This window comes from Pungitius pungitius, chromosome 10 (assembly GCF_949316345.1).
Source record: "Pungitius pungitius chromosome 10, fPunPun2.1, whole genome shotgun sequence".
NCBI classification, from domain to species: domain Eukaryota; kingdom Metazoa; phylum Chordata; class Actinopteri; order Perciformes; family Gasterosteidae; genus Pungitius; species Pungitius pungitius.
Window position 1 is genome coordinate 5,747,207 of NC_084909.1, and position 18,974 is coordinate 5,766,180.

The 18,974-nt window shown below is 40.4% G+C and overlaps 1 protein-coding gene across 2 annotated transcripts in view; it reads left to right on the top strand.

Annotated features, from left to right (window-relative positions):
• The window catches only part of LOC119229026 (glypican-6-like), a 59,568-nt gene that overhangs the window by 12,100 nt on the left and 28,494 nt on the right, over positions 1-18,974 (top strand). For both annotated transcript variants that reach the window (XM_037489109.2, XM_037489110.2), the window contains exons 2-4: positions 5,855-6,013; positions 14,567-14,958; positions 17,810-17,975. In XM_037489109.2, the coding sequence (XP_037345006.2) occupies positions 5,855-6,013; positions 14,567-14,958; positions 17,810-17,975 (717 nt within the window). The remainder of the gene's footprint in view (positions 1-5,854; positions 6,014-14,566; positions 14,959-17,809; positions 17,976-18,974) is intronic.

Consider the following 18,974-nt stretch of genomic DNA (forward strand, 5'->3'; position numbering starts at 1 on the left):
TTAGGTAAGAACAACCATTTTACAGCAGGCATTTACTTGTTGGCTGTAACTCCCGCTGCATGGACCTGACATCTTCGTTATGTTCCTGAATGAGCTGAGCAAAACTCAGTTATGATTTTGTGTGAAAAAAGTGTGCCATAGAAATTTGTCAAATTCAAGTTTAGCCTGTGTGCTTCTGCAAGAACAATCACAACCAAATGGCATTGATGTATTAAGAGACTGGGACATATCATCGTGGATGGAAGGTAAACCTTTGCATTTAGCAATAACTGGATCTCACAGACAATGTAAATTCAGATTTTAACAATATAATTGCACAAACAAATTCCCACTGAGACACTTCACATGTGAAATCTATGTAACCTAAGTGAAGGAAGGGGGAAAAAAAATCTATTCATATTGCATTTGATGCAGTAAAATCACATCAAGTGCAAATTAAAAAATATGATCACATCTCAGCACAAGTTCTTTTTTTCGCGCTTCATATTAAGCAAACTAATTTGATTATCATTGCATTTTAATAAAGCCATGAGAGTGACATTACTTATTTATTATGACAGCTTGTATTGGTGTAAATAAATCACACACACATAAATGATTCATTTGAAAACTCAGCTTTATATTTTTTGTTTTGGTTTATGGTTAACAAAGGAACATAACATCAGCATGTGTTAATTGAATGTGAACGGGATACACTAGTCTATATGCAACATATGGTGCTATTGCTCAAGGAAAAGGTGAGGTCTCCATCTTACTGTTTTTCCCCCGGACTAATAAAGCCTGGGGAATGGGTTAATGCCAAGCAGTCAGGCTGAGTCTCCTTGTTTCACTCATACAGTCCTTGTCAAAGGCAAACTTTGATACAATTCCCTGTGAGCTACTAAAGTATGGCTTACTGCAGATTATGGACACATTCGGGTGGAAATACGACTTGGTCGCATACCAGCAGAATACAAACAAAAAACACACACGCACAAGACTCAGGTCAGCGCAGATCCAATGACCGAAAAATCCAGCTGTCCTAAAGCTGAGCTTAGACATTTACTTTAAGAACACTTTGGGTTTTAAACTATTTCCACAAACTCTTTGAAGCTCTCGTGGGTCCTCCGCAGATCGTTCTGTCTTTTGGTTGGAAAATGGGACCTTTAGTTGATTCAATCTTACAGATGTGGTAAACTTCCTCATAGCGAAGATATTTTAACATGTTTAAAGGTATCCAAAGCTCTTTGACTGGCGCTGCATTTGGTGGTGGGTGGGTATCTATGTGTTAGAGAGACGGAAATATAGAGAGAAGCCTTATCTCGACAAATTAGGAATCCCAAAAAGCTGTTTAATGATTGACCTCGGCCTAAAGCTGCAGACATAAAAGCATCTTTTGTGCTCATGTGTTGTACTTGTACAGGATACTTAACTGAACTTTATCAAAGCAAAGTTTATTTGGATAAACTTGCTGAGTTCCATAGAAACTGTAACAATGGTAACTTTCTTCAGCCAATAACGTCAGCCTTCTGACTGGAGGGCATTGCAAACTCTCTAGCTACTCGAAATACAACAGGCACTTTTTTATATCAATTTTCCCAAAGCTCTAAGCCAGCAACATTTGTACATTGTCTCCAATAGCAGACAACAGCTAGTGTGACTTTAAAGCACTTCTCTCCTCAGACATATACTGGGTTTGGGGATTCATGACAGATAAGGGGATTATACCACAGGAATGGCTTCTTTCTGTTACATTTGGTACAAGTGATTATTTAGGGGTGATAGAAATATGAAAGTATTATTTAGGAAATGTCCAGAAATGTTTCAAACTACAAATGACTTTTCTGAAGAGAAGCAAGATTCTGCCGTGGCTTCAGAAGCTGGGGGACGGCTTTTTAAAGCTGCAATTAAAGAAGCTGCTGAAAGAACATTGACTGCAGGAAGAATATAAGAATGAGTAGGAGGATTAAAGAAATGAGCAGAAAATATAAACGAACATATAAATAATAAACGGAATATATATATACACTTACCTTCCCACCTAAAAAGTCTCCTCCATCATGCATCGGCACATCAGACTTTACTTGCATCCCGTTTTGCAGCAGCTCAGCCTTTGGTAGAAGAACAAAAGCAAAACAAAGGGTTACCTGACACACAACACCGCCAAGGAACAGGCTCGGGTGGGCAGCGTCGCCCATCAATAAGTTTGACTCCGGTTAGAACAACGTTTTCATCTGTAATCTTCAAGTCGTCTGCAGACAGTGCGTTGTTAGCGGCGCTATTTGACCGCGGGTGCCACAGCTGGTTGCCAAGACACTTGAGTTAGTTGCTATTGTTCATGGAGTTTCACGGCACATCCCCAGCTGGTCGACTGCATGCATTCACGCGTCTCTAATTTTCGAGCCTCCTAAATTGTGCTTTCGGGGATTCGCCCCCAAAATAAAATGTTGTGTCCCGTGTTCATCACATATCACCCGCCGGCGCAAAAGTCAGGCAAAAGTCAGGCTTACGTATGTGTAACGTTTTTTTTTTTTTTTACTACAATGGAGGTCTATCAGGCTTTTGCTGCAGGCCATACTTATTAATGGGATTCAATTCATTGCTAGTTTTATCTTCTGACACTGTGAAAAATAATAATCTCTCGATAGGCCACTAAGACAAACTTTAAGTTGCTGCTTCTGTTCTTTGAACTGTCTGGCCCAGACCCCCCCCCCCCCCTCCTGTCAGTCGCTAATGTGCGGTCTGCTCCACTAGATAGATTATCTGCGAAGCCACAGTGCTGTTTTAACCTTGGCAAGAAAGGCTATGGCACTCTGCAGAGTGGTGAAGTCCCATGAAAGCTCCCGGCTTCCCATATTTTGAAGTTTAACCGTCTTATTTTTAAGTGATGTTTTCGCTCTGTTGAGACTAGTGCAGCACACAGTAGGTTTGTTGTCATGGCGAATTCCCTCCCCCCTTGACATATCTGATGAAAAGGCTGCACTCAAAATGTGTCGCCCCAGGGACTTGCTAGTATGCTGTGGGATATTGACAAAGTTCCTCAATCCATCCAAAACTTTATCAGTTTACTAAAGTGAGCCACGCTTATGATGCTGGAATGTTGAGCTTGGTGGAGTTATGTGCCTCATATGACTGAGCATCTGTAATGGGAGGTCCACCTGAATGCTCCAGGGTCATTTCCTGTGCGCCCCCCTTTTTATTAAGGATCAAAGCCTTTTTGAGGAGATGCATTCCCAAGATTCTACATGTTTAAAAACGGCTCCTTATTCTGACATTATCTGATTTCCCCGAAATTTCCTCACATCGTGTTTGTCAGAACCATTCATGCTGAAATGAAACATGTGACATTCCCTATTGACATGCTGACAACATCCTCTGCCAACTCTGACAGGAAACACAAAAAATGATGGAACAACTGAAACAACTGAAATGATGACACACTTAAGCACATATTTGAATTGAATACAAATACATTGTTTAATGTACAACAAACACTAACGGTTGATTGTATAGTAAGTAGCCCACATAAGGAGAGTGCTTTCTCCTTACCACCCTCTGTTTAATCTGCCCAAATACTAACTTTACATATTTAATTGTACCAGTGTTGACTTTTACCGAATATATTCAGCCGTCAAGCTTGATACCAAATCCTTTTTGTATCGCTAAGCTCCACGGGGTACTAGATGTTTTGCTAAAGCTGCAACAGTTCTGTTTATTCTGTGTCATTTGCCTGTAGAATAGAAAGGTTTAGTACAATGTTATCTATGTTATCTTGAGCTTGCACATGTGTTCCTTGATGTGCAGAACCCGGCAGCACATCCTTGTTCATCACAGCCGTTTAGACTGCAGCGGTGCACAATGAATATCTATATTCACAAGGTCGGAGCTCCCACAGACAGCCGTTGCAGTCTGTCCTGAGTGTCACTATTCAGCAAAATTGAATTGAATGACTTTGAAACAAGTTATTCAAGCTGGTGCCAGTCATTTTGTTGGAACGAGCCGATCCCTTCCTCTTTCATGCGGGGAGGTTGCTGGTTGTTGTGAACGCGGCGGTGCCGGATGCAGGGACGTGCTCACGATTTGTATTGTGCGAACTCACAATTGTTCAGGTCAAATCGTTAAAGGGTTACCTCGTTTTGCACCATATGCAGAAACAACCTCGTGCTCACATCGTACTGTTGTTTCGCTCGGTATGGTTCTTACTAAGTGAAATCCATTCCTTGTTCTGCTGCTGTGCAATCTTTCCATGCATCCGGGGAGAATTGTACAGCTGCCATCTGCCCGCAGCAGCGAGCCTGATTGGAGGCTCATGCTGATTGTAGACGATGTACATTACATTTGCATATTTTGAGGAAAAATGTGATTTCAATGTGCTTTGTGTAGGGAAAGAGAAATAGGATTCATAACGTGTGTGAAGGGGACATAATTGTTCAGCTTTCAATTGATATGATTGTGGGCTTGTGGATCTGCACTGTAGATTAGTTGTTGACGGTCCAACTGATCCTCTTACCGTTGGCTCGTTTATTCATATCAGTATAATGGATTTGTGTCATGCTTATTCTGTAAATATGTTCCTTCTGAATATAGACACATTCCACGTCAATTATATTGTAATCTGTTAGCGCTCAGGTTTGAGTCTCTTTTCTAAGACAAATTTTACACTGTGAAATCGGAGAAATAAATGCTGTTTCAAATTGAGTGTAATTTGTTCGTTTCACTTTTATGGCTTCTTTGGAAAATTAGATGATGTAGATTATTGAACTTTTGATCCACTTCAATATCATCAATTATGTAATGCCGGAAAATATTTTAACGTCTAACCAAATGTTTAAAATCTACTTACAACCATATTAAATCCAACAAGTCACTAGTCTTTTTTTACCCCGTCCATTTCTTAGTTTAGCATTTTTTTGATCATTATAACTTTACAGATTTACACATTTTCAAAAAAATCAATCGCTTGATGTTTGATGTTGGGGACACTTAAAATGTCAGTAATTTGTCGGCAACTATTCTGAGAAAGAAAGCTAAGGGTTATGTGGATTAGGAGAGAGTATAATTGGTTTCCACTCCTACCCCTACATTTGTTTCGTCTAGTTATCTTAATCTTAAAGACGCTATTTGTGATTTTGCATTTGAGAAGCCTGGTAGTCTGAGGTAACAATACCAACACCAAGAACACAGGAGTGGTTAAAAATAATCCGTCAATAATTATAATTTGTCTCATCTAAGGAACGTAGCTAAAGCCAGCAAAATGTTGCTAGATTAACTCATTTGTTATGATTGCATTGCACATGTTTCAGAATTCATAATGAACTGAACTGACTTTACTTTAACTTAACTTTATCTATAATGATTTGATATGTTGCCCTCTCCTTGGTATGCATCTAAAGTTAGCTGACGTCTAATTTCAAAACATTGTGAAACTAGTGTTAAAAATAGAGAAGACCAAGGCACTAGAATGACTCAGTGGCGATAAGGCAATACAAACCGGCAATTAGCATGCACATGCTGCTAATTAAGATGTGATGGTGGCATTCTGGAAACCACCATCCTGCAAGCTTTCCCCTTAACATAGGAGGCTGTATGGGAGAACATAAAAGTTAATTACTGTTTGCAGCTCAAATAATTGTGTCCAAAATGAGAGCTTTTGCTGTAAAAGTTTTATTGAATCATTGAGTAATTTCAAGCACCCAAATTGCTGAGGTGAGGCTCAGGATTTTAGTTGCTCATGTATTTTTAAATGAGTACTTTTTGGATGGAAATCACACATTTTATGCAGATGCCAGAATGCGAGTTTGACAAAAAATCACTGAGACTGTGTATCTCACTAATGCTATGAATACAAAAATGCTTTTTTCTCTCTCTTCTGCAGGTGAACATCTTCGGGTGTGTCCTCAGGGAAGCACATGCTGCACCCCGGAAATGGAGGACAAATTTGGCCAGCAAAGCAAGCAGGACTTTGAGAATCTGGTTGATGAAATGAGTCATGAATTAAGAAGCACTTTTGTTTCCAGACATGAACGATTTGATGGTAAGTCTATTTTGGCCTAATGCTTGATTAATTTTCCTATTGTGTTTTTCATTTTGAACAATTTCAATGGTTCGCCACCAGTAAAACAAAATGCAGCAAGACAGAAAATTAAAGCTGCGAGCAGCGATGGACGGGTCCTCGCTACTCCTCGCACGTCGGGGCACTGGCCGAACGGTTACAAACCAGACTACAATTTGTCATTTTCAGATTAGATTTAAAAGGAAACAATCAATACTTTAATTTTCATTCCACTTCAGGCAGGGAGTACACATCTCCAGGGTGTGACTTGGTGATAACCAGGACATTCTGATGTACCATTTGAAACATGAAGCCTCTCAAAATACCATACATGAGCTAATTTCCTTCAATATCTCAAACACCAGACTACATTTAGTCATTTTCAGATTAGATTTAAAAGGAAACAATCAATACTTTCATGACGACTCTACTTCAGACAGATAGTACACATCCCCAAGGTGTCATCCAGGCATGAGCAGAACTTTCTGATGTACCAGTCCAAAGTAAAAGCCTCTCAAAATACCATACATGAACCAACTTCCATCAAAAAGCGCACAAGGGCACATTGAACCAATAATGATCCACCGAAGGTTTCGTGACAATCAGACTCAGCGTTTAGGAGAAATTGCCAAAAATGTGTTTTTGATAAAATTCAGTTATGCATTTGCATACCATGATTGACTTTTTTGTAGAGCATGTCCAAGAGCACAGGTGTGCCAAGATTCAAGTTGATTGGACATCTGGGGCAGAAACTGGTCTACTGGTCTTTTTTAAATTTCTAGAGGGTGCTATAGAGACATTTCTTTATACCCAAACTTCAGCCCCAAAACGTATCAAATTTTTTAACAGTCCAGATATCCATGCCAAATTTAACAACTTTTTGAATATGATTAAGGCCCCAATAAGGTCCTCAGTTTGATAGAGTAAAAATAATAATAATTCCTTGAAATACAATAGGTTCCTCTACGACTAGTCGTAGTGAGGACCCTAATTATAAGATTTATACTGTGTTCATTTGAAAAGGGTCCCCTTTTACAGTTGCATGGCTGTTATCCCTCTCTTAGAGACGGGCTGTTGAAAACGTGTTATGTGCTTGGAAGTGGACTAGCATCTTGTTGGATTAGAGAACATTTCAAAGAGCAGTACACAGAAAACTCGATCCAAGGCTCGATCCAATCTGGTCTATGGTGACAGTCCTGACCACCGCACATAGGAAGGAATGTACTTATTAGTATAAAAAAAGACTCACTACAGCTCAGCACCTCTCCCTCTTGGTACCCCTGTATAGAGTTGGCAACGAGCAAAGTTTAATGAGAAACAATGAACCCTCTGGCTCACAACATGGCTCTCTGTGGGAAGCAGTAGGGTGTCACTGTCGACAATGATGCAGGGCGGTGGAGACGAAAATTGTCAAGGAAAGTCCCCTGTCAGTATTGTTGGCAATAAATGCAGCATTAAACCTTTTAATTAGAGTCATTAGTCAGAAACATTTTACAGATGGCTGTGTCAGAATTCTCTTTTTTCATTTAAGTGGATGACAGGGCAAATTGCCAGGGGTTTCTTTAGAGAATTGAAAAAAATATGGGACTATAATCATTTTATTATAACTTTCTAAATGTATATTGAGCGTGACGGGACAGACAACACACTTGAGATGCAATATTTATTATTAGTTAATCCTTGGCACGGTGTTTATGTTATAAACCCTGATATTTAACACCTGAGATCACACTTTCTACCTCAACACTCCCGACGTAGAACTCAAACGTTCTGCTTCTAATGTTGTTCCGAAAATATCTGCAAATTGAGACTCTTACCAAATGTAAACAAACTTGAAAATGATTTGTTATGATTACCTGGCTGTTGTACAAAATACATTTTTGTTGGAAGGAAGAAAAGAATGAACTACAGGCATGCAAATCATCTGCATTCAAAACAATCTTCTTGAAATTGTTGGTTTGGGTGCATTATGCTGCATTATGAATTGTCTCTGTTTTATTTATTATATTATAGCTCTCTCCAAAGTAGTGGATACAACATGCTTTAAAGAAGATATAAAAGAGAAATGTAGACACCACAAAATATAACATCTTAAAAAGCCAAAAAAAGTTAAAAGAGGGTTTTTGTGTGTGTATCTGTGCTGAGGCTTCAGCAGGAGGCTATTGAGAGGCAATATGTTCTCAAACACAAGCTATGATCCGTTACTGTTGATCAAAGTTTACACTAGATAAATGAAATAATATGAATCCAAGTTTATCCAGCAAATCCAGGGTCCTTTTACTGTACTTCTTGTGTAATTATTCTGTTCTGTATTTAAAATCAGCTCGCTTGTATTCATCTTTGCTTTTTAATGGTTTTGGTCCGTTAGTATTAAAAAACCGGAACATCTTTAAATTAAGGTAACTGTTATTTATGCTTGTATGTCTACGCAATATATCTCCTTTTTATCATAAGTAAGAAGTCAAAGCATAGGTTTTCATATCAGGCTAAATAGTTTAACATATCCAATGTCAAAAACGGAATATTGCATAAGTGATTAATAGTGCAATTCAAAACTCAAAAGTCAATGACTTGCATCTCTGTGCTCATTTTTTTCAACCTATCCGACATGTTATATGACACAAATACCATTATTTTACTGCACGCAACTCTCAGATGACTGCACATTGTGCAGAAACTCAATGTCACAATGCCTGGGTGATATCTGTCTGTTTTTCTTTTCCAGGAACACTGTATACACTTGTGTAGCTGCTCTTTGATTCCTGGAAGAGTGCATGAATAAATGAGAGTTATTTTGATCAGCCCCTGTCAGGATGGTGAATGGAGGACTCCAGTGAAGGAGGAAATGGGGTTTGTCCAGCTGCACTTAGACGCATGACTCCAGGCAGCCCTGATCCTCATGGGGTTTGCTGCCATTCTCCATAATTTCATCAGCTTTAAAGCAGACGCCAAATGCAGAGTTCAACTCTGTAGCCCGCTGCTGTTTGGAGACTTTGTGTCTGCTGAGATTCTCCACTGACACAGAGAAATCCGAGATATCGATTGCGGGATTTGAATTCCACTCTTGTCTTTACGCGTCATTAATTGAAAGTGAGTGGTTGAGATGGTGTGGTTTCGAGCAGGAGAAATCTGTTGACGTTTGGCCAGCCGGTACGTTCTAGAAATAAATGAGTCCTTTTTTATCAAGCATAATTGATGTTTTATGAGATTCTAATTCATGTTTTTTAAACCAGTGATTCTCAACTGGTGGGTCGCGACCCACTCGTCGCGGGCCTTTGCATGGGAAAATAAAAATTAGAAGAAAAAAAATAAAAAATCATCCTGTGATTGTATTTTAAAAGGACTTTTTTAATGCAGCGGAGTGTCGTTTTTTTGGCCGGGTCCATGTTTTCAGCAGCGTGTGCCAGGTTGGGTCAAACCATTCTGATATGGGGGAGACATTGGGTTTTTAGGATAATTAAACACCCTGAATATAAAATTCAGCGTATGAACTTGATTTTGAATAAATTTGAGATGTTGAGAATGTTCCTCGATTTGGGTCGCGGCTTGTCTTTAAGGGGTGATGGTGGGTCCCGGAGCCAGACCAGTTGAGAACCACTGGTTTAAACGATACCTTCGCCTCATGAAGCCGCCGTTAACTACGCTGGCCTTGATTCTGGGTCCCGACACCTACTTAAAGACCCAAACAAGACGCAGCAGTTTGTTCATTTGGACGCTATTTGCCACCTACTCAGCACCTGGGTCTCGAGTCCCTCCTGCACAGAGTCAGTGTACGTCTTCTCTTCTCCTCACGCAGAGTTCGTGATGAGTGTTACTTCGGCTGACAGTAGCTGGCCAGCCCACGCATACCTGACACCACAGGCTACGTGTCACAGTAAGAGGACACCGTTCCACGGGACACAAATACATAAATATCCAATAACCACCCGCGTTGCCCTCTTCAAGATCGTCTATCCAACAAGAAAGAAACAGCATCATTGCAGCCACAGTTATTGAAATGTGTTAATCCATTTTTGCCTCATTCCTAATTGATGCGTATCTTACTCCTATATCAAAGACTGCAGGAAATAACTGCACAGAGAAATTAGATGAATTGCTATCACAGAAAGTCCTATCCACGTGCTTGTTAAACACTTATTCAGGGCTTTAACTATCAAATCAATTGTACGAAAAACAATGACGATTTTGATTATTAATGTGGTCGACCCATCGCAATTTATCTTTTTTACGAGGTACCGATGGACAAAATGGAGCGGAACCACTGCATTAAAATCGGCACAGCATTTACAATCTGCTCTATCTAAAAGTCACATGTCAATGGCCGAGGACAAATATTCGTGTCCCCCCTTCTTTTGTCCCGCCACAGCCATTGTCGATGTTCTTCATGAACAAACCTCTTGACCCTAAATGACTCCCGAAGAGGCGGCCAATCGTAGAAGTGGGGCTGGGCAGCTACCAGCTGGGGACGTGTTCGACTGGAGGAATGCGGAGCTGGGCAGTGATGAAAAGGGCATGCTGGCTCAGCGAGGCCCTCCTTTAGTCAGGGGGTCCTCTTGGACTATTCACAGTCTGGAATGGTGGGATTCGAGCGTAAATGCCACGGCACCTCTGCACCTTACTGGATTTTTAGTATTCACTCCGCGTAGGACTTCTGATGGAGAAGCTGCAACGTTTTATGGAGATACATACAATTTCACTTGAATTGAAGGACAGCATGCCGAATCTCAGTTTACATTCGTGGAACCGCCTCTATGAAATGTGTGAGTCCTTCCTCAACATAAAACTTTGAATGTGTTAACTTTCAAATAATCTATATTATTTATCTTACATACAACTATTTAGCAGTGAGAAGTTCACATTGAAATGCTCCGCTTTTTACCGCCACTGTGTGACTCACAATACGATTAAAACATGCAAATGAGGTCATTAAAAGCTTTTTCTGTTATCTACTGAAGCATCGCACTTAGAGCAGCCCTCTGTAAATGGTGCCTCTCGTCAGACCAAATCAATATTCCACAACTGGCTGACATGTAGGATTCAGTGTCGATAATCACAAAGAGAGAGATGTTCTCCACCCTTTGAATGTCCACAGGCCTGGAGGAGAAGACACATTTTGTTGCTGCACAGGCGCCACTTAACAAGTCAGTTTTGCAAGTTCACACACAGTAGCTTCGAGGATAAATTACAGATAGTTTTGATAATGTTCCGCGATCAGGAATGAAAAAGAGGTCTAACAAATGATTTAAAAGTTCTTAGATTTTTCTTGTATTGAATTCTTACCTTGAATTATAACATGGCCAAGGAATACAATACTGCTCTCAAAATATGTATCTCAAAACTATCACCACAAATAAATATGTATTTGCACAGTAGCTATATCAAAGAGTGCTTACAACAGTATATTGATTCTTATTTTCTTCAGCATACAATTAAATATGGCACAAACATATTTCAAACGTTTAACTGAGTTAATTGATTTCTTTGAAGTAAACTGCTGCTTTACCGGTTGACAGATGCAATTCAAAGGCGGTCCTTCCAGTTTTTTGTAGTTCATAGATAATAATGTAATTTCTCATCTGAAGAAAAGTGAGTTCTGGTGGAACCTCCAACCTTTTCAGCCTACAAAGTTACGGCTGATCCCAGGTAAAGAGACTTTGTAGTAATTCATTCTACAAGTCACTTTGCACAAGGGTCCTCGAGGTCATCCCATCCACAGCTACTTCTGTTTTCTAATACATTCTACCGGCTGAGGTTTTATCTTAAATGTGGACCTCTTTGCCATCATCTAGCGCAAAAATATTAAAATAGTCACACTTTTTCAAGATCGCTGAGATTGAGACGACTAATGACATCGCTGACATCACTGACATTGTTGACATCAAGGAGGAAGTGCATCAGTTTCCGTGAGAGCAAGCAGTAATGGATGCACTGGAACGGACCTTTATCACAGAGAGAATGGATCTGTGGGACCCTGCACAGTGATGTGGGCTCAGTGAGACAAACTGAGCTTTATCAGCCAAAGGTAATGAATTCTCTACATGTTGGGAGTTTTAGAATCACCCCTTTCCCGGCAATTCAGCCTCTTTATCCTCTGTTTGCAGCTCTTGAGGACATTTGTTTGGACAGACCGCTTAATTACTAAGACTTAGTGTGGATATACTGCGACTTATGAATTACCCATCATTTCAGTGAAAGGTTGCAGCTTTGCAATTCCTTCACAATAACAACATTATTATTGATTTTAACCATCATCTTTCCAGGATAGTCCAAAGGAGAGATAAAATCCCTCTCTGAAGACAGCGGCCGTTTCATCCAGAAGGAGCAGAACAGCAAATTAAATCAACCAATGAATTAGCGCTGTTGTTCAGTAACAAGGCATGTTCTACCAGTGTACAACTGTACATTCATCAAGCATGTGTTCAATCTATCATTCTTTTAAATGAACATTTTTCAGTACTTCATACCAGGAAAAAGGGTAAAAAATGGGGGCTTTTCATGTAATGCACAAATGCACCAAAGTTCCATCCAAACATTCCGCAATTAATACGAAAAAAATGTATAATACTTTACAAAAAAAGTACCCTGGTACCACATGGTTGTCTGTGTGAAGGTAGAGCTGATTTAATCAGATCTCCTTAAAGAACATCCTATAACACTCACACACAGAATAGATCAGTCAGCATGTTGCATGAAATACATCAGAGGCTGTTTTAGAATGATTAAAGAATTAGAATATAGCATTTAATTATGAAATTTACCCTCTGATCCCTCACAATTATAGTAGATGCTGGTTGCAGCTATAAATAAATCTGTCACAATTGGGTCCACATTATGAAATAACTGTGCAAATGAGACATCATTTTCACATTTTACTTTTCTTCTTCTTTATGGTACTTTTTCTGTGACCTTTTGATAATGGCTGATGGTTAACCAGATGTGATTTCAAGTAGTATTGTGGAGATTTATTCCATTGTGTTTTTCTGTGCTATTTTGATTTCTTTCTGCTTTCCTGCATTGCTGAGCGCTAATGACCACTTTAAATCCATTACTGTACAGTCTGTAATGTGTTGAAAAACAATGCAGATCTATGCCACATAGATCTGCATTGTTAGCAGCTACATATCCTGTGTGAGAATCAATCAATTATTTCAGAAATAGAGAACTAAAAAAGTATTCCATCAATTCATTGTACCATGAATTATACCATTCATATACCATGAATCATTCTGGTTTATTAAAGAGCAATAGTACATATACGAAGGTTTTTTGGCTCGTTGTTTTGGTTTTGCAGTCGTCTATTTAACTGTTTTATTTATGTCTCTCTTCGCTCAACCACCCTGATCTGGATGCAGCAGGCAGCTGTTTAAATGAATGAAATCTCGCTGTGCACTCGTTTCTCAGAACCAAATCAGCAGATTTAACAAATTCCATCTGTATTCAGCACTGTGTTTCCTCCAAGAGTTTTCCAAGACCCAAACAAAATGGATACACAAATCAATCTATTTTTCCAGAAAACCCAATCAAAGAGATCCTATTCTGTCTGGTAGATGAGTGTAAAGATGCCACTGTTTGCTAATGAGTTTGTCATATCTTCCTGACGAGGTGATCATTGGTCAACATTGCATTCAGGTTTCCACTGTTTTCCAAATGACCAAACATCAAGAATGAATCCTGCTTTGATACATGGGTGGGGCTTATTGCCCTATAATAGACAATAAACTATACAGTTAAAATACTCTTATAATCTATAACCTCCGCCACCTTTTATAGGAGTCGAGTCTCCTCTGTCATGAACTATTTCACTTAGCAGTAAAATGTGTGGATTTTTGAGGGCTATTTAAATTTCAATCCTGGTCCTTGAAAGCGAGGGCTCTCATTATGGATACCAGGTGGTAAGGAATATTATCATCTCATCCCAATTTGCGGTGAGCCATAGAGGTCATGAGGCAAAAAGTAAGTGGTGTCTATAAAGGCAAAATGGAGACGCTGCAAACAAACAGACCGACTGTGTCATTGAATCGTAATCATATCCATAATGAGGATAATCATCCTCACAGCCCTGTGCTTCCACCATATGGAGTAGCACTGAAAAAACTGTGTAAAGGTAAAGTCATTCTGCCATATACAGCGCTTCCATCATGGTACGCAAATGTATTTTGGGTTAACGGGTTGCGTACAAACCAAACAGACCTTTTGCGCTGCAAACAAAATTGCTTTCCAGAAATATCAATGAGGCTGTGAAGTCACAAAGCTGTGAAGTCTCTTCCAAATTAAATCAACATCCGAAGAGGAAATTGATCTGCTATTTTGGTATTTTTCTGGTTGTTGGCAACCGCCACGGCAATCACACATCCTTTTGAATACTGCGCTCCGTCTTGCAATCAGACACAGCTGATGTCATTTTGCCGCTCTTCTCATTTACTCACAAATGAAGTTCTTGGTGTATCTCATCAACGTGCGCCCTGTACTCTGTCATCTTCACATACACATTCACACGTGAAGGAAAATGATTTTTGCCTTTTCTCCTTTACCCAGAATTCTTCCTGGAGCTGCTGGAGAACACCCAGAGGTCCCTGAATGAGATGTTCGTGAGGACTTACGGCAAGCCCTACATGCAGAACTCCGAGGTCTTCGAGAACCTGTTCGCAGAGCTGAAGCGCTACTACATGGGAGGGAACGTTAACCTGGAGGAAATGCTCAATGACTTCTGGTCGCGGTTACTGGAGCGTATGTTCACGCTGCTCAACTCCCAGTACGTCATCACGGAGGACTACCTGGAGTGTATAAGCAAGTACACTGACCAGCTCAAGCCCTTTGGGGACGTGCCCAGGAAGCTCAAGGCCCAGGTCACCCGCGCGTTCATCGCCGCGCGCACCTTCGTCCAGGGCCTCTCCGTTGGCCGGGAGGTCGCCCACCGAGTGTCTAAGGTAACGGCGCTTTATTTGCAACTGCTTACTTCTTTTCCAGCCCTAAAATAAAACCTTTTTCTTTTTCTTTTAATTGCACTCAGATCACACAGATTTTCACACGGTTAAGTTTGGCTTTTCTGCTGCGAGGGCACACTTCCCCTCTGGTATTTCCGTTGCAAACGAGTTCCTATACCAGATACTTTTTCGGAGCCATTTCTGCTCTCTCGGTACATGTCTCCAGGAAGCTTGAGACTTAAGGTACCTTGTTTCTACATGCTTTCTTCAAAACAGTGTGGATGTACGTCGGTATGTAAATTGCCCAGACAATGAAAGAGAAGAGACATGTAATAATTTGCCACCTTCTTGTGTTGCTTGTTTGCTAATATTTGTTTCCCCAGGACACACAAACCACGAACCATGATCTAGCCTTAGTCGTCTGATGCAATGTGAGCTTCATGCTGCATCGGTTGCGCTCTGGGAGTTTATGTAGTTTCCATCCATGTACAAAGTAAAGATTCAAGATCTATTAACACTGGAACTGGGTCTAGATGGTGTGAAAATGGTGTCGGGTCAATGGTCAGAGACGGCGACAAACACCCTGCTGGTATCTAAGAAATCCAAAGTGTGGTTTCCGGTGACCCCGCTATGGTGCACTCATTGAACTTGAGTTCTCTCCAGTATTTTTATTACCCCCGTCTCAGCAGCAGCAGCGGTTTGAGGCTCATTTAGAAGCAGCCACAGAGGATGTGTCGTTGGCGTGCGTTTACTGGGCGGCGCTCCGCTCCCCTCACCAGCCAGCAGGTCCCAGCTTCACCTCTTGACATTTCAGTGGGACCTGAGATGCAGGCCATGTGTCTGGGAGTGCAGCCCCTTTGATCCCTGGGATATAAACGTATCATGACAGATTGGGTGTGAGCATAATGGAATGGGACACCCTGCTGGAGGTGTCTGTTGCACAGTGTCCCTGAGATGTGACATCAATGCTTATTGCTGCTGGGATGTATATTGAATTAAAGTAGACGATGCAGCACTTGATTGCTTTTCACAGCTTCAGAGACAAACGGGAAGAAAGCGGCGCGGCTTTAAGGAAGCAGAAAACTTTTGTGTTTGTAGTCTGTATATCACCAACGATTCTCGTGCTTAAACCAGATTATTAACCAAACAGCACATCTGGTTCTGTTCATTCGCTGCGATTCAGTCTGTACGGCGTTCCGCCTTGTCATTGAGAATCTATTTATTTTGACTAACCGCCCTGCAAAGTGAACAGTGGTAAGATGGACAGTGGATTTGACAGAAACAAATGTATGCACATGTCGTGCTGACAAGTCAGATTCACGCTGCATCGACTTTGTAAAATGAAAGTCTTTGCATTTCCACAGGAGGAATCCGCAAGTAATCTGTCACTTTATTTAATCTAAGTTTACAATGCAATGAATCTGGTGATATGAACATGCACTTCTATTGTAACTAGTGTTGGCTATTATTTATTGGAAAATTTAAAATGTTTGGAAGGTGACACAAACATTTCGTTATGTATTTGTTCATATTCTGATATATAATTGCTGTCCACTCGAAGAAGTGCTGTAGGTCGTAGTCAACTGGGACGTCGCTATTTTACACCTGCTGCTTTTTGTCTCTGCTCTGAGAGGAAAGTGTGTCTGCTTTAAACGTGTTAACAGGAATGGAAGCCTTGCATCTTTGTGTGATCGGATTCATGGGTTTTCACCGATACACAAGAATGGCCTTCTTCATACTGCGGCAACAATACAGATATATTGAGTTTTCATCTGGGATACCAAACCTTTTCATTGTATCCTAAGGTCATTAATCAAAGAAAAAAAACATTTTTTGTCCTCTTCAGGGTCTTTACATTACATTCCTTTTAGCAGAAGCTTGCATTTGTCTGTAAAAAGTATTTTTCAATTTGAAGTGCACCCCTTTAAAAAGAAAAAAAGAGAAATGATTGCAATAAAAGAGTCTCAAACACTACAGTACACACGGCTTAGTGCCACGTTTTGTCACAAGAAAATTAGACGTTAGTAAGTGCTTGCAAAGGAATTTCCGAGCGCAGACCTCTAAAGTGGGTTTTCTGCCCGAAAGACGTTTAATCGGGTGCTTTGTGGCGCTTTGTGGAACAAAGAAAGGACAACAATGTTCAGTGCAGCAAAGTCTAGCAACATTTTCACTAGCTCATGCAGTCAGGGGTGTGTTTGCATATCTGCACATCTTTGTGATGGTTATCAATATGCCGGGAATGAATGTCAATCCAGGAAAACATTTGAAAAGCATCAGCGAGGAGGTGGGGGGGCTAACATCAACATTCTATTAAACACATTCAAACACTCAATTAGTGCCACAACACATGGCTGAACGGGCTCATTATGCTGCTGGTTTCCACTCCTGCAAATATTTGTTTAATTTAATTGGGGCTCATTAGTTTAAATATTTAAAAATTCCACCCTCTAACATAATATATTATCAAATGTCATCACAGTGATAATCCATGAAAGCAAACTAGGGATATTGTGTCAGTGAAATCTTACCTTGTCTCTGGCATTTGTTGTTTTGGGGCTTTGTAATGCCTGCTTTGTGGGATGACTCCACGCCGCCCTCGTCCAACTCCACCCGTCACAATGCATCTCATGTTTTGTATATGAGGAGGAGAAGGATGAATAGCTGGGATGCAGAATGCTTGACAGCCAATGAGATGCAGGCTGATGATCACACACACACACACACACAGTCATCGACAGGGCTCAGAAAAGTTCAAAATGCCTTTGGTCAGCAAAACGTTTTTTTTCCAGCAAATTTTTTTTTTTGGATGACTGATTTTTCAAGTTGCGCTTGTCACACTCTTGTCTTCTTGCAGGTGAGCAGCACCCCGGCATGCATTCGGGCTCTGACCAAGATGCTGTACTGCCCCTTTTGTCAGGGCATGCCGGACGTCAAATCCTGTAAGAACTACTGCCTGAATGTTGTCAAGGGCTGCCTGGCCAATCAGGCTGATCTGGATCCCGAGTGGAACCTGTACATCGGTGAGTCCTTTCGAGTATCACTCCAGCTTATTTTCCACCCGGATGCTGCTGTTCATTTATATCCCATCGGTTTTCTTAAATTATAACCATGCCTTTGTGTTTGGTTAAGCGGGGGTAATGGGTGTGGTGAGTATAGGGAGCAAATAGTAATGAGATATTTGTAAGCACAATTTTTACATTTACTATTTACTACATTTACTCTACAGGAGGTAACTCAATTCAACTGGATACCACAAATATGGCTAAATGCCCTTGATTAACACGCTTCTGTTCAAACAAATCATTTTTTTTTATTATTTAAGGTTGAGATTTCTTCTCTATTTAACATCATAATGCTTGAGTTCCTCTCTCTTTGGCATTTTATTTTCATTTTTGGACACATCATGTTATTTTTTGCCAAAGTAAGCTGAATGTATGTGACCGTAGTAAAATATGTCTAAATGGTTTTGTTCAAAATGACCTGATATGAAGACGTAAAAATAGGGCTCATGTCTGAATGTTGCTTGTAAATCAGCAGGATTACAGTGTGTTATGTGGTCTAGGCTATTTAAAGAGAGGTTACAGCTGGTGCTGTGTTTTTCGTGTTTTAAAAGCATTGACAGACGTTAGGCCCTCAGATAAGAAGCTGCCTTTTTTTTGTCATTCTTCTCTCAACTTTTTCTTTCATGAAAAGATTTTATTCACGGGAATCTTCCCTCCTGCTGGGCTAAACGGGGACTTGTAATAGGGCACAAGTGCACAGTGGGGAATGTCAGGTTTTCAGCAAAGAATTTCAATGACAACTTGTTCAGCTCAAAGACAAACACGAATGTGATATTTATATATTTATTTCATATTTCATAGAATTCCTAACATTGAAGACTTCTGCTGCTGTTTTGGTAGACACTTCCTGTAGGATGTGGAAACATGACTATTCCTCTGTGAGCAGGAGGAGCAACAGCTCCAGTTGCTCTTTGACACACCGCAGCAAATACAACTTAATACCACCTTAAAAAAACT